The 15,871-nt window shown below is 32.8% G+C and overlaps 1 protein-coding gene across 2 annotated transcripts; it reads right to left on the bottom strand.

Moving 5' to 3' along the window:
* Nucleotides 1-7,306: 7,306 nt before the first annotated feature.
* On the bottom strand, nucleotides 7,307-12,571 carry LOC138306197 (uncharacterized). 2 transcript variants are annotated; one of them, XM_069246595.1, is made up of 4 exons: nucleotides 12,343-12,571; nucleotides 10,383-10,796; nucleotides 8,836-9,978; nucleotides 7,307-8,511 (listed from the first exon to the last, which is right to left on the bottom strand). In XM_069246595.1, the coding sequence occupies exons 1-4, from the start codon at nucleotides 12,404-12,406 to the stop codon at nucleotides 8,153-8,155; spliced, it is 1,980 nt and encodes a 659-aa protein (XP_069102696.1). In that variant the 5' UTR covers nucleotides 12,407-12,571; the 3' UTR covers nucleotides 7,307-8,152. The 2 variants fall into 2 exon arrangements, with proteins under 2 accessions (XP_069102696.1, XP_069102695.1); XM_069246594.1 differs by having other exon boundaries at nucleotides 7,308-8,511; nucleotides 10,377-10,796.
* Nucleotides 12,572-15,871: the final 3,300 nt, after the last annotated feature.

Genomic DNA, 15,871 nt, shown 5'->3' with positions numbered 1-15,871 from the left:
CGTTTGAGTGATTTTTTTAATTGGTGTAAATATCCATTGTCTCACTTTTTCCATATTTGCTAAAGATACATGTATTCTTCTTTCAGTGTCATCATAGTGCATTTTTTTTGTTATTATCTTTTTTCACCGTTGTTTCAAATACACTGTATTTAATTTCTGAGCGAGTCATGAACCAAAAACATTACATACAATTATACTTAACAAAATTGATTTCATGCGCACGCTATCTTCATTTGTACATGTATACATCAAGTGCCATTGCCCTATATTCCACCAAAACAGTCCATATAAAAAGGAAAAAGGCTACGACACTCAAAACTTATACATAGAAAGTAAAAAAAAACCTTTTTCAAGTATGAATACTAATTGCCATATTTTGCATGATATTATTACAAACATGTACATGCAAATTAGATAATTTAAAGAAATTAATTTACAAGGTATCATTACGCGCATGTGAAAAGTTATTTATGCATGTGTTGCTTGGCAAATGTCTAATTGTCCTTACATCGCTATACATTTTCAATTCGTTTTTTAATACCCTAAAAATGTCAATTTCCTTCGTTCTTTTTTCACTAACGTAGCACGTTTTATAAACAGAAAAATATATAATCGATACTAGGACATTTAAATCTTCATATACTGGCGATTCCGTTTTATAGCCGGTAATAATATATTTGATATTTGCTAAGTTCCTTCCAATTTTAATTTTCTTAAACGTTTCATTGACTTTTTCCCAGAATCTTTTTACATGTTCACATAAAATAAAGAAATTATCGTAATCCTCCTTTACCTGACATGTAGTACACAAAGGATTGGATTCTATTTTCCATCTGTACAGTATTTTTTTACAGGGTAGTATACACATGAACAGTTTCCACCTAAATATTTTTAATTTATTCTCATCCAAAGAGTGAAAACTAAAAGTTGAGACTTGTTTTTAATTGAGTATCGCTTGACAATTCAAATTTATTTTTCCAAAAATTAAATGTATGTGCTTGAATTTTCTTATTCTTTACTAATAAGTCATAAATTACTTATTGGTAAGTTTTTCAAGAGGAATACACTGTCTACTCTTAGTCGTTATTTGCAATTTTAAAGCGTCATGCGTGATTGTTGTATTAATAGAAGAATTAGATTGGAGTTCCTGTAACCACCATTTTGGAATTGATTTTTTTAACATAATAAGCTGTGACATCCAGTTCTGTTGCGAGGTCAGCTTGTTCAAAATGTACTCCTCACAGATTTTTCCAGAGTCATCGATTACATTGTCAATTATTAATAGTTTATCTTTAACCCAATTTTGAAATAATAAGGAATATTTCCCGTTTTTAATATTTCTGTTGCCCCAAATGATTTCTTTTCTTATCTCTAGGTGATTTCGTGGATTGCATTTGTATCCACCCCCCACAATTTTTCCACGCATTTATTATATCTAAATAAAAATCTGATTTAAAGTTGACTACATGGTCAGTATGACTCTTATTGCATAAGAAAATAAGGCCATCTATACCGTATTGATCAAAATAGAAAAATGGAATAGAGGTCCAGTTAGCACCAACATTATCAAAAATCGTTTAACCCATGCCACTTTTAACATATATATATGAGATTCCACATCGATCATTTGTAGCCCGCCGTCTTCGTGTTTACCGATAAGTGTCTTTCTCTTAACTTTTTGCATTTTTCCATCCCAAATGTAGGTGAAAAGTATCTTTTCCAGTACACTAATATGTACTTTACTTATGTTTTGAGTCGACGCTATATATGTTATTTTAGATGAAAGTAGGGCTTTTACGACAGTAATTCTACTTAGCATAGTTAATTTTCTTTTCTTCCAATTCTTAATGTCACGTTCTATAGCCTCTAATTTTAACTCCCAGTTTCGATTCTGACAGGCAAATTTATCTGGTCCAAAAATATCCTAACGATTTTACTTGCCCTCTACTCCAGGTTGTATTCTCATATACATTATTTCTAAATTTGTTTCTCCCTAGCCAAATACCCTCTGATTTGTCTTTGTTAATCTATAACCCAGAAAGTTCCCCAAACCTTCCAATTGCCTCTATGGCCGTTACTATGTCAGCATATTTCAAAAACAAAGTTGTGTCATCTGCTAATTGACTTATTTTTAAATGTTTGTTTCTTACCATTACACCACATATATTCTTGTTGGTGCGTATCCTAATTGCCATAATTTCGGCCGCTATGATAAAAAGTAGACAAGATAACGGACAACCTTGTCGAATACCACGATGTATATTAAATCTGTCTGAAATCCAATTATTATAAACATACCCGTAGACATTATTATACATAGATTTTACCCATTTCTCATTTTATTCGGTACAAGATCGAGACGGTATCGGCATATACGAGTTATGTAATTTGCTTCCCAAAAGATAAATGAAGCTTCATTTTATATTATCCTAACCAAATTCAAAGATCTGACAACATTATTTTTTTCTAGTTTGTCGAAACTAGGTCCTAGACCTACCGCACAAACTTTGATTTTCCTCCGGTATCAAGCTTTCGGCAAACCGAACTAAGTACAATATCGACAAATACGCCGTTTATCGACTATATTATCCTGATTTTAACGTTAAAAGGTAAGATGTCGTAAGACGGATTACATATAGATCGCTATTCTTCATAATCTTAGTCACAAAAGAGTTTTCATGTGCATTTCCGAATGCACTCATTGACCCGAGGAGGTCCGAACGAACGGCGCATTCGATCGCTGTTCGGAACATCCTTAAATGGGTTCTTATTAACACAAAAATATTATAAAACAGCTTGTTTTGCTTTTCATGGATCAGTACCTCATTCAATATAGGGTATTCTGCCTTGGACTTTGTTCGGGACGCAATTAAATATTCGTAATATGCTTTGTCTCAATGTAAAATAAAAAGCTACATGTATATGGATATGAAAGAGAAAATATACCAATCGCTAGCGTTGTAGCATCTTTAATATTATTTGGGTGCTAGATATCTGACTAATCCCTTGGTACAGACATTTTGCAATTTTTGGTTTCTAATAGTACGGTTGGCGGGTCTATGTGATGACGGAAGGCTCGTAATTGTAATGCCCTTACACCGGTCTCACTGCACAGGGGTTATGACTATGGCTGATGATATCATGGCAAAACCAAATCAACCCAGATGTCATGTATGCTGCACATTAGCCAAGTTCCTGTTACATAAGCTAGTAACTGAAAGTTGGCGTATTTTTATTACTGTCTTTAAGGGTGTTTCTACACAAAAAGTGATCATATATTTACATTTTTTTCTGAAATATACCAGTACATGTAAAACACCTTGGCGGTTGTATGCAGTAACTTACGAGGAAATTATTGATGGTACTTAGGACGCACTTTAATCTTGAATCTTGAAAATACTTACAACATTACAAGTACAAAAAATACACAAATGAGTATGTCGAATAGTCGATACGTCAGACGTTGTGTATGTACATGTATAATTTTTTTTTTATAATTTCGTGCATTATATAGTCTTCTCCATTACTGATCACTATTCAGATATTCTTCAATCTTATTTTATCAACGTTTATCAGGACATAATTTACTTTTATTCTATGTAACTTAAAACCTGCCATTTATAAATAACGTGAAGAATCTGCTGTGGTGAAAAGTCATTTTTTATGACTATCTTTTTTTTTCTTAATAACAACAATTATTTTCTCCATTAGTATTCCATTGAGTACCGTAAACATACTAGTATCTGCGCTTACTTTGCTCTATGTTAAGAAATAGAGATCACGTCAAGTCATTTCGATGGTGCAAGCATCGTTCGGACGCAATGAATTCTACAGTTTGTGGTAGGCTTTTTTTAATGCTAATATGTTTGCGCTTACGTAATTATAATGGGATCGATATTTGCCCTTTGGAATCTTACAATAACAAATACTCTTTATAATATGTTGTCAGGAACATATTTCAGATGATCCTAGAGACCGTTGTTTTGTCATAAACCTTTATACAAGCATACAGCAAAACGCAAATGGGACAAAATATCTAATGCAATGTTTCTTAAAACGTCAAACATATTATGTGTGTTTATCATCAGTTATAAAAGTAGGTATGGGTACACATTTTGACTTCGTGATTCCAACGACTAAAAATGAATTGTATGCACTTAAATCTGGTGATTATGTTTGTGTGTAAAAACTATAAATTGATTCTCTAGTCTCGATGTCAAGACTTGAATGCCAAACTTGCAGATGTTACCAGTGTAACTGTTTATATCTAATATTTTTGCTCAAAACTGATATATGCTTATGGCAAGTATAGTATGACACGATACCATGAGATATATATGATCCCTCGGTTATCATTACGTTATATGGATGGTTTTACATACATAGTGTATACGTGTATACGAGTTATTTCCCATGGTACATTCTCCAAATGTGCTTGTAACACCACGAGCATAAATACGTCGAAATTTTAAAATTCACTGTGTCACCTCTAGTGGCCAGATATTAAAGCCTGAGACAGGTGAAGAAGAATTTAAAATCAGACATTTTGTCCATTTTTGACAAATTATTTAGCACAATTACCGGTTACAAGTTGGTCCATTTAGCACAGTAAATACAGACAATACATTTTGTAAGACAATGGTTTTAATGAAATTATACCGTATGACATATAAAATTGCTTGACGATAATGTAACGTAGACAAGAGTTTTTTAATAACTCTTTACAATGTGTATTACTGAATGAAAACTTAATTGTAAAGCTGTCATTGTCAGTACTAATATAAGTGTTGATAGTATGTAGATCGGTAATGTGTTAGACAAAACAAATACCGATACTGCGTTTCAGTACAGGTTATGTCCAGTTTCTAATGGGTTTATAGAATATCTATATCTGACGATTACTGTAGAATGTTCAGACGAATGGTATTTCTTTCTGTTTAAAACATGAGTAGATGTTTTAGTATTTTCTTCATAACAAAAGTTACTAGACAATTTTATCATCATTACTAGTAAAAAGTTATTCTTCTTAGTTTACTTAAATATTGAAACATATATAGTAATTAATTGTATGTCACTATACAGTAATGTCAAACGTATATGAAATGCTGAATTGATTGCGTAGACAATAAAAACAAATCAATTATCTCATATGTGTTTTTGGTGTTAATTAGACATACAAATATATATATATATATATACACATGTATACGATTGAACATTAATTGTTGTCCAAATGATGAATATTATTTATGATCTGCGGTCGGTAGACTATTTTTTTTAAATGACATAAGACATATGTTTCCCCGTGCTTCACAGACGATGCACGCGTTTTGCACGATTAAAATAGTGTCTATTGGCTTATGTTCGTCACGTGTTCTATTTGATATATTCTTGCAATTGAGATAAATTGAATTGGTCGCGACAATAAGTAGGTTTACAGCATACGCTCTTACGTAAACATTAATGCTATAAACAAATACATACAGTTATATGATATTCCATGACAATATAATGAACTAAAACAACAAAATAATTGACATTATTATACTATCATTTTTTTGTAAAAAAAAAAGATAGATAAAGGTTTTAAATCGAACGTATATAACGTATATGTATCATTGTTTTAGAAAAAAGAAGAGACATAAAGATGCTCCAACGGTGACAAATGCTACTTTTTTTCTAACAAAAACAGGAGCAGACGATTAAGTTACAGCTGTTACGTACTTTACATTATTACCACCACTGAAAAGTTTGAGCTACTTATTTTAATTCAAGATAAAAATATAAACAAATAATTAACTGATAATTAACTGCATGCCTAAAAACCCGTGGCACTTTTTCCTATATGGAATGAAAGACTGATTGTGCATACACCAAAGCCAAAATAAATATTTTCTAATAGTTTTGTGTTAATTAGACATACATTTACAATTTAACACAAATTATTCTTCAAATGTTGAGTATTGTTTAATGCTCTGCCGACGGTGGTGCATCTTTAAGTTTAAAAAACGAAAGTAAATGGAATGAAACATCAACATGAAAGTATATTAATATTATCAAACCAAAACAAGAAGAAACATCTATAAATACAACAATAATCTCAAAATAGATTTTAAGAAAATATAAAGACAAGATGTAAATTGGCATGAAACATGAAAGTATATTAATATTATCAAACCAAAACAGAAAAAAACCAGATATATATACAACAATAATATCAAAATAGATTTTAAGAAAATATAAAGACAAGATGTAAATTAGCATGAAACATGAAAGTATATTAATATTATCAAACCAAAACAGAAAAAAAACAGATATAAATACAACAATAATATCAAAATAGATTTTAAGAAAATATAAAGACAAGATGTAAATTGGCATGAAACATGAAAGTATATTAATATTATCAAACCAAAACAGAAAAAAAAAACAGATATATATACAACAATAATATCAAAATAGATTTTAGGAAAATATAAAGACAAGATGTAAATTGATGAAACATGAAAGTATATTAATATTATCAAACCAAAACAGAAAAAAAAAGATATAAATACAACAATAATATCAAAATAGATTTTAAGAAAATATAAAGACAAGATGTAAATTGGCATGAAACATTAAAGTATATTAATATTATCAAACCAAAACAGAAAAAAAACAGATATATATACAACAATAATAATCAAAATAGATTTTAAGAAAATATAAAGACAAGATGTAAATTGGCATGAAACATGAAAGTATATTAATATTATCAAACCAAAACAGAAAAAAAACAGATATATATACAACAATAATATCAAAATAGATTTTAGGAAAATATAAAGACAAGATGTAAATTGGCATGAAACATGAAAGTATATTAATATTATCAAACCAAAACAGAAAAAAAACAGATATATATACAAAAATAATATCAAAATAGATTTTAAGAAAATAAAGACAAGATGTAAATTAGCATGAAACATTAAAGTATATTAATATTATCAACCAAAACAGAAAAAAACAGATATAAATACAACAATAATATCAAAATAGATTTTAAGAAAATATAAAGACAAGATGTAAATTGGCATGAAACATGAAAGTATATTAATATTATCAAACCAAAACAGAAAAAAAAACAGATATAAATACAACAATAATATCAAAATAGATTTTAGGAAAATATAAAGACAAGATGTAAATTGGCATGAAACATGAAAGTATATTAATATTATCAAACCAAAACAAGAAGAAACATCTATAAATACAACAATAATCTCAAAATAGATTTTAAGAAAATATAAAGACAAGATGTAAATTGGCATGAAACATGAAAGTATATTAATATTATCAAACCAAAACAGAAAAAAAACAGATATATATACAAAAATAATATCAAAATAGATTTTAAGAAAATATAAAGACAAGATGTGAATTGGAGACACCATTATATTCATTTTTGATAACATAATTTACCATTGCTAAGCCGTATTTCAGCATTAGGAGGCAACGGCAATGTATATTGCACAAGAAAATTTTACAACTGCTTAACCTTCATTGGCAATAATAAAAAGGGTAAAAATTATAGTTTTCATTACCGCAGCATCAAATATCATGTATTCATGCACAACAGTCAACACAATTTATCGTATTGATAATAAGGTGACTTGGTGAATAAAATCAACATTTTCGATGGTAATCAGGAACGTAAATCTATTATAAAAAATTCTATTCATGAGATAAATTTACACTCGAAGCAATAATTTTTCATGATTTACACACTGGCATGAATTGGTTGTACTTTTACAGGAGTCTCAGTGCCAAATGAGTATGCTCATGATACCATGATGTCATTACTTCATGTATAATTAAAATGCCATGGTGTCAGTAGTTCCGTCTTTGTTTCCGTGTTCCGTCAAAGTGATTCCTCTTTAAATATACATTTGCAGAATCGACAACTCTGGATATGTTATAACCCATCTTACAATCCACAAGTAGTGTTAAATATAATGTTGCTGTGATATTGTATTACCACAATATCACATGTCCTAATTTTAAAGAATGTCATGCTATCAGTTGTCTTCCTACAAAAGTTACTTAGCACTAAAAGTTTATCTAAACACGTACGTTTCCAACATAATTTCGGTAGACACGATATCAAAGTTCAATTATACGTTTTGAGATTGTGTTTTCCACACTGATCCAGTACATCCTTAATCGGAATGAAAAATCCTTCTTTACCTCTTCCGCCAAAAAAGAGTCCAACACAAGCCAGTTGGTCATTCTTGTCCTTGACGAACACTCCCGCACCAGAATCGCCATTTTTATGGTGGATGCGGCACAGAATCTTCGTTAGTCCTTTCATTAGTACCCTCCCTTGCGGATATGTGATTTTTTCTTCGTGTCCAGTTGCAGAACATTTACACTGCAGAACTGGCGTGAAGGCGCCGAATTTAAAAACTTCGCTACTTGGAGTGTAGGTTCCTACGGATCCTGAGTTAAATGTTAGTCTGGCGGCCAGTTCTGTAAAAAGAGCAGTATGGTTATGAAATGAAGCATTTTACTCGAGTGGTAACGTAGTTGATATGCACGTTTCAAACAATTTAATATTATTTCCAATAGGATGTATATTTATATTAAAGATACTTTCGCGTTGAATAAAACAAGAAGCATGTCATCGTTTTATCTTAAATTTCTACACGTTGCCCTGCGTAATTATCATTGACTAATGATATTTCAGCCCTTTTTCCTGAAAAAAACCCCATGTATCTAAACTGTTCTATACTATTAGAAATCAAACCTTATATGTATTCATTGTATAGATTTAAAAATACTAGTTACACCGACCTACTGCTTGGTGCTCTGCCTGTTCACACACGGTGAAGTTGATAGATCGGGGGATCCTCTTATCTGATGTTATCTTTACTATCGCGGCATCCATGGACGGATACCCGCTCGGCTTGAATTTCATTTCTACAACTTCCCCGCAAAGATTTCCACTTTCTCTGCCTGGTTGATATACTAGATTATTGTAATTGTTATCTTTTTGAACCCCGAATGCAGGGTTGTTATCAATTACATGCGCGCAGGTAAGAAAACCCGTCTGTCCATCGGGTAATTGTACAAAAGGTCCAATAGTCCCGAATCTATTATTAGCCCGACAACTGCTTATCATCTGTCCTCCACATGCCAGTGGTTCGAGTCTGTCTGATGAATGATTAGCCATGCTTTTTGTGAAGTCCTCTCGTACGTCAACCGCGAAGCATACGCTACCGTCACTTAGCATAGCAGGGTATGGCTTCTCTCTCCCTGAGAGGAACCCTTTATACTGGCAACATAACACAATACAGTTTTCCCGGTATGCCTTTCCTCCCCGCGTTCGTACCGCCGACGGCCGAATTCCGTTCAGATTCCCATGATTTTTCCATAAAGACACACTGTTAGCTTTGATAACACCTTCCATACGATCGTTCTCCTCCTGTGTCAGGCCAGGCTCTTCCATATCAAGCTCGAAATCAATCGCTATTTCGTTGTCTCTATCAAATACGTTTCTGTTTTTGTACACCGTCATAATCCCGGCTGGCTGGAACAGTGTCCCCTCGTGGTAGTCCTCGTCTGTATAAATCACAAGCACATTCTCATCTGTTTCAATCAGCTTTCCGTACTGCACGTCTTCGGGATCTACGGAAAGATATTCCGCTATTCGTTTGACGAGAATATTGTGGATTTTGGTTTTTGGATATTCGGACAAGCATGCTTCTATTGTATCTAGTGAGGAAAACTTTACTAGAACATCCAAAACAGATATATTTTCAGCATGGAATGCTAGTTGAAGTGGTGTCATTTTGCGGTTCGCTGGAATGTTGAATTCTGTATAAGGGTTACTGTTTGTATCGACCTCGGTGTCGATATCGTCATGTGATTGCTCGATCAATTTAGAACATTCCCAGGGCGAGCCGTTGACTGCGCAGTGGTGTAGGTCTGGCCAGCCTGAAAATGGGTTAAAGATTTTCAGTTATATTATATAATTGAAATAAATTGATGGATATGTATATATGTTTTTAGCAATATGTTTTCCGTCTCAGAGTTTTTGATGATAATGATATGCGTTTGTGTACATATTGAGCTTTTAGAAGACCTGACACCATTCTATGTATGACATCTCCTCTTAACATAATATTTAAAAAGCCCTAATTAGGTCAAAGGATTAATTTTAATTCCAAACAGAAAAAATGACAAAACAATTTCAACTATTCAAAGAAAATTTCTTCGTTGGAAACCGTTGTATAGTGCTAAGTGATTCAATTAGTTTTCGACTGTTCAAACTGACATCAATTTCGATAAATAACAAAGTTAAGGGTGATTGGAGAAAATCTAAGCATTGCTACCTCTACCTCCCGAAGTAGTGATGAGCTGCAACAAATGGCCGTGATGTCTCTCCATTGCTAGATTCCTCACTGTCTTCCCATCTTTGCTTGTAACACTTGTGTCGAATCCAGCGGCTTGAAGCAACTTAAAACTCTCAGCGTCCCCTTGTATGACGGCGATGTGTAGTGCGTTTAACCCGTGAAGGTCAAGGTCAGCACCCTTACTTATGCAATGTGGCTGAATAAGTAGAAGATGTTTCACAAAGTCGACTTGCCTGTTCGCCACAGCAATGTGTAGTGCTGTTCTGTCTTCGGCATTCTTCAATCCGATGTCAATATTGTCCTGAATGCACTTATCTAGCTGCTTTATGTCACCAGATTTTGCGGCCTGGAATAGTGTCCATTTACTGCATCCTAGAGCCTTAATGGTATATCTGTGACCTAACGGATGGAAGTAAAACATCTGTTTAAAACAGGTGATGAGGCATTATGGATATTTGGATTTATTCGAACATTCTATTCTTAAGAACTAAAACGTGTGTCAGATCAAACCATTTAAAAAGTGAAATGCATAGCAAAGACGAAAATGCTGATTCCCAGGAATATTATTATACCTCATCGATGAGTCACAGTCGCTGATTGGTCGAGAGACGCCACGTGTGAGGGCAACAAAACATCCTGTATTACGCTGAAGGTAATGTTCAAAAATCATGTCCCCCCACGCGGAGCCCCTCGTACGTTTAGTAAGAGTTGCTGTTCGTGTAACGGAACACTCCGAGGTATTCCGATAACAAACAAAATGGATGGATGGCAGACGACGCTCCCGTCTGCCTTTGACCGAGGAAATTAGTAATATTAATTATTATGATAAAGGATACAGCTAGCATAATTACACTCGATGTAATGATTACAAATGTATATGATGTAACATGCTAAAAGGAGTTGATTTGGGCTGAAAGATACGGTAGGTCTAACTTATGATTTAACATATAACAGTAACGTTAGCCCAACAGTGTTTGAGCACACAACTTAAATTCTAGCCATTGCGTTAGACTTGTATTCTGGCGCGAGAAAAACTTAATTTTGTTCGGTATAATAAACAATTTATTGCCCTGACAGTAGGGAAACATGACGCTTAGTTTACCCGCGGCAAATCATATTTCCCTCGGGCTATGCCCTACGCCTTCGGGAACTATGACATGCCTTGTGTAAACAAAACGTCATCTCTCCTTACCGTCAGGGCAATACATGTATATTGGTATATGAGGAACACATAAACACACTTTTGTCTCTGTTATGTACTGGGTATATACCACTTGTGGGTAAAATCATTCTAATTATAATACAGATCCTTATAACTACTCCATCCAATAAAGGATCTGACAAAATCTCATACGGGGTCATAGTCGAATGATACAATGGGATGTTGTTAGCTCCTCTTATCAAACGTTATGATAATAAGGATCTGCATTTTAATCAGATTGGGGTAAATTATGGCTAAATAAGTTGATTTAGTGGACGTCTGACAGTTAATCCTGGAATTGGATTCCGTCTATGAAATAAATTGTTGATGATAATAAACAACTGCAAAATACATTGATTTTGTTTAAACACGCTATGTACCAACAGTATACCAATAGTTCAGTATGGTGAGCATTATAAAAAGTCTCTAGGTCAGATTTTATAAAAGCACTTCAGTGTGATAGGTAGTTTCGATATATCATGTTGACTACAATCGTTTCTGTATTAAATTTCTCTGTACGCATATAATGGAACAGTTATTGATATTATTTTAGCGCAATGATCACCCAAATCTTTGCGCTAAGAGCTTCTTATGCATGTATGATTACCAATAGACTATTAATTAACTAGTGCAATATTAGAACCTTGTATACATTAATATTTAGGTGATATGTTTAAAATTTAATTTACAACATAATTATTCATTGATTGTACAATGATAAGTTTATATACACTTCATACCCACCAGTGGCAACGTTACGGTGAATAGAAATCCTCGTCACATGCACAGACGATGGCAAGAAACGCATTTTCAGAGTTAAAATTATATGAAGTGAAACAGCTAATATTCCAAATAGTTTGACTGAAATTCATCCAGCAAATATGTACAGTATGTATGATTACTCATATAGGTTAATTATAAAGCTACATATACACCATGTTCACTATTGTAGTTATGTATGATATACTATTAACTTTGCGCTGTCCAATATATATGTACACAGTTAAACAATGGAGCTGTTCTTGTTTCAAATATAATTATATTGACGGAACCAAAGCTTCATGCTTTGTGGTCTTATTGCCGTTAGGATTATAATTGCATACATGTATGGAGAACAAGAGATCTTTCAGAATGAGCCATAAGTTTGTATTGTTTGAGTAATTAAAAATACCTCCGACAGGTATTATTTTGTTTCAAAATTTAAAATCTTTCCGACAAGTCAATCTCAGGCATGTTTTGAAATTATCTCGAGCAGATTAACATGTTTGTAACAATGCGAACCAGTCGATAATTGATTCATGAGTTAGACCTCTAATCGACGATTCTGAGTTTGTGTTTTATTAGTTTAACGTCATACAAACGGCCAGTCTCATGTAAGGACGTGCAAGGTTTGTTAGTGGAGGAAAGCCGGAGTACCCAGAAAAAACCACTGTCCAGCGGTCAGTACCTGGCAATTGCTCCACATGGAATTCGAACTCACGATATCAAGATATGGATGCATTCTCTATTCGTATGACTAACTCTTAAAAAAGGAAACATATTAATAAAATGATAAGTAAGATGGGACATAAAATATAAATCTTTATTAATTGTGTTTGTTCCCGGTTTAACCGATCATATTTGTAACCTACTAAATTGTACGGTTAAAGGATATTACCGATCAAAGTGTGTTATATCTCATCCGCTGTCATTGTCAAAGTGAAAAAAGTTTTAGCAGGTGCTTAATACTTTTACATAATATTTAATTTGTTGATTTAGTTTTCTTTTTTTGTGTAAAATCATTATAATTGTCTATTTTCTACTAAATTATACGTTTAAAATAAACGTAAATTATACGATATTACCATCCCAAATGTTTTCATACATGTATCTTAGGTCGTTAGGATGATAACAAAAGAAATGTAGATAAACAAGCTGGAATTACCATCGACAAATACGTCATTTTAAGTTCTACAGCCGTATGTGCGTTTACTGTTATTTAACCTTCAGCTCTAGATCTGTTACGTATTCATTATATGATGTCTAGATTATATCGATGGTCCATTATATTCTGCCAGAGAGTGTTGTGATAGTGGAAACGATTTGAAGATCGCATTTGATAATTACTGGATTGACCAAGAACTATTTTCCAACTACAAAACATGTATATACCATAAACATTTCCACACAACTGGATGAATATGAAGTAATAAGCCTGGTATAGAGAGTTATACATAATAGTCCTGAACCAGAAATAAACTGAACTTTTTAGATGCCCAGCATATATCTATTGTTTACATTTCATTACCTAGCTAACGTATTAAATATAATATAAGTTGGATTAGGATTTTTTTTTAATTTAAGTTTTAATCAACTTGTTTAGGTTTTCAATATTATATTATTATTAATTGATATCATCGTTTGTCATATTTCATATATTTCATAAAATTTGGAAGAACGTCGATTGACTTGATATATACATGTATATATATACTGTAGCTAAGTGAATCAAACTACAGACGAACGAATCTCATAGAAATGAATATTCGGTTATAAATTCATGATACACTTTCAGGTGTTTTATCTATGGTATTTGATTTATCAAACACACGTATAATTGATATGAATTCTTGAAATATGAATATGATCTAAAGACTTACCGTGTGTTCAAATGTCAGATTAAGTCCGGATAATGTGGGATTAGTACCCGAGTTTTTTATTTATTAGGTAAGGTATTACTCACATTAACACACCTTATAAACAAATGTTTCTAGACATCTCCCCGACTTTATTACGACGTAGATATACCATAGTTAGAATCAGATGTGTTGGTATGACTGTGTTAAGGTTTACATGGGGTTGTTTTTGTGTCTGTATTGTGAATCGGTACTCCAATATCTCTACCATCGCGTTACTGACACATGGTGGAAACTACTTGACATTCATATGTTTCAAGTTCGGACATTAATTACCCAAATCATTGAAGGATTATTTAGCTCTACCCATCAGACAATAGATGACATCATGTAATTTAACCCCGGAGTCGCTATGATATCAGCTTTGTGCGGTGAACCCCACCTTGTATACTAAGATGTAGGTCTATACGTTACAATTACGATAATTACTATTTAGTTATGTCTGTGAGTTGACTCAATGGAGACCAGATTAGTATTTAGAAGCCACAAAGTATTAAGTGGCGAACAAGGATCTGGAGCATGCAATATTTCTACTACGAGTTTATATTTTATTAAGGCTATGGGTAACAATGTTTAAGTTGAAAAAAATACTACTAATTGTAGAATTTAAAGGAAATTTTAAAGACCTCCATCCCATTAACCAAAATAGAAAACTGTAGATATGATAACATAGAAAGATAAAAGATATTTACTCAGTGTGTTATAGACACTGAAGACAGATTTCATTTCATACTTAGATAATATTTTTTTGCTTGTAACAGGCATTTCCTTTGGAAATGACGAGTGGATAAAACGTCTCGACATATTACCACAAGCCCTCCACTTCTGGGTTGCGGGTTCGAATTCAACGTGGGGCAGTCTCATGGTATTCCGGCTGTCCTCCACCAACAAACCTGACACGTCCTTATATGACCTTGGGTATTAATAGGATGTGAAACCAATAAACCAAACCAGTTATCAACCTATAACGTTATTTGATTTATTGTTCTGGTCTTAGGATAATGGAAAATCTGAAGTCCAAAACAGTCTTAAATTTAGACTTAGCCAATTAGAAATGACGTTACAAAATGTTACGTCAATAGTGGTTGGCTAAGTCTAAACATGAGTAAGATTTTTATGATCCTGGAGCCTGGAGTTGTAATGATTTCTAAAGTCGAATTCTGTGGTGATTGGGGTTATCTATTTACCTAAATGATAATATTTGATAATAATATACCAAACATGTGATCTATTTCAGTCGTTAAAACAAGAGCTAATACCTAAAACAAAATGCATGACAAATGTACGTCGCTCCAAGCCGGGTTTTATCAGCAGTCATTTCTTAGTATAATTTTTCATTAAGAAAGTATATTGTATGTTAGTAAGATGCTCCATCGCCGAAATGTGGTATTTTTCTCGATAAAAAAAACAGGGGCAGACGAATCAGTATTTTTCTTCAGTTATACAATTTACTTACTTTACATCATTACCACCAAGGAAAAGTTTGAGCTTCTAATTTTACTTCAAGATTAAAATATTTAATTTAATTTAAGCGTCCCGAAAAAAACTGCGTTGTACTATGTCCTACATGTATATGGAATGAAGTACTGATTGCACAT

The sequence above is a fragment of the Argopecten irradians genome, chromosome 13 (genome assembly GCF_041381155.1).
Source record: "Argopecten irradians isolate NY chromosome 13, Ai_NY, whole genome shotgun sequence".
In the NCBI taxonomy this organism is placed as follows: domain Eukaryota; kingdom Metazoa; phylum Mollusca; class Bivalvia; order Pectinida; family Pectinidae; genus Argopecten; species Argopecten irradians.
Note: the sequence above shows the minus strand (reverse complement) of the source record. Positions and strands in the feature narration are given on the sequence as shown.

What these genes read in the sequence shown, in the direction of transcription:
- LOC138306197 (XM_069246594.1), bottom strand. Translation starts at nt 12,406, where the DNA reads ATGCGTTTCTTGCCATCGTCTGTGCATGTGACGAGGATTTCTATTCAC. An exon ending in TCACCGTAACGTTGCCACTG is followed by an intron (nt 10,797 to 12,342) that starts GTGGGTATGAAG and finishes TCCATCCGTTAG; the next exon opens with GTCACAGATATACCATTAAG. An exon ending in GGCAGAGCACCAAGCAGTAG is followed by an intron (nt 8,512 to 8,835) that starts GTCGGTGTAACT and finishes CTCTTTTTACAG; the next exon opens with AACTGGCCGCCAGACTAACA.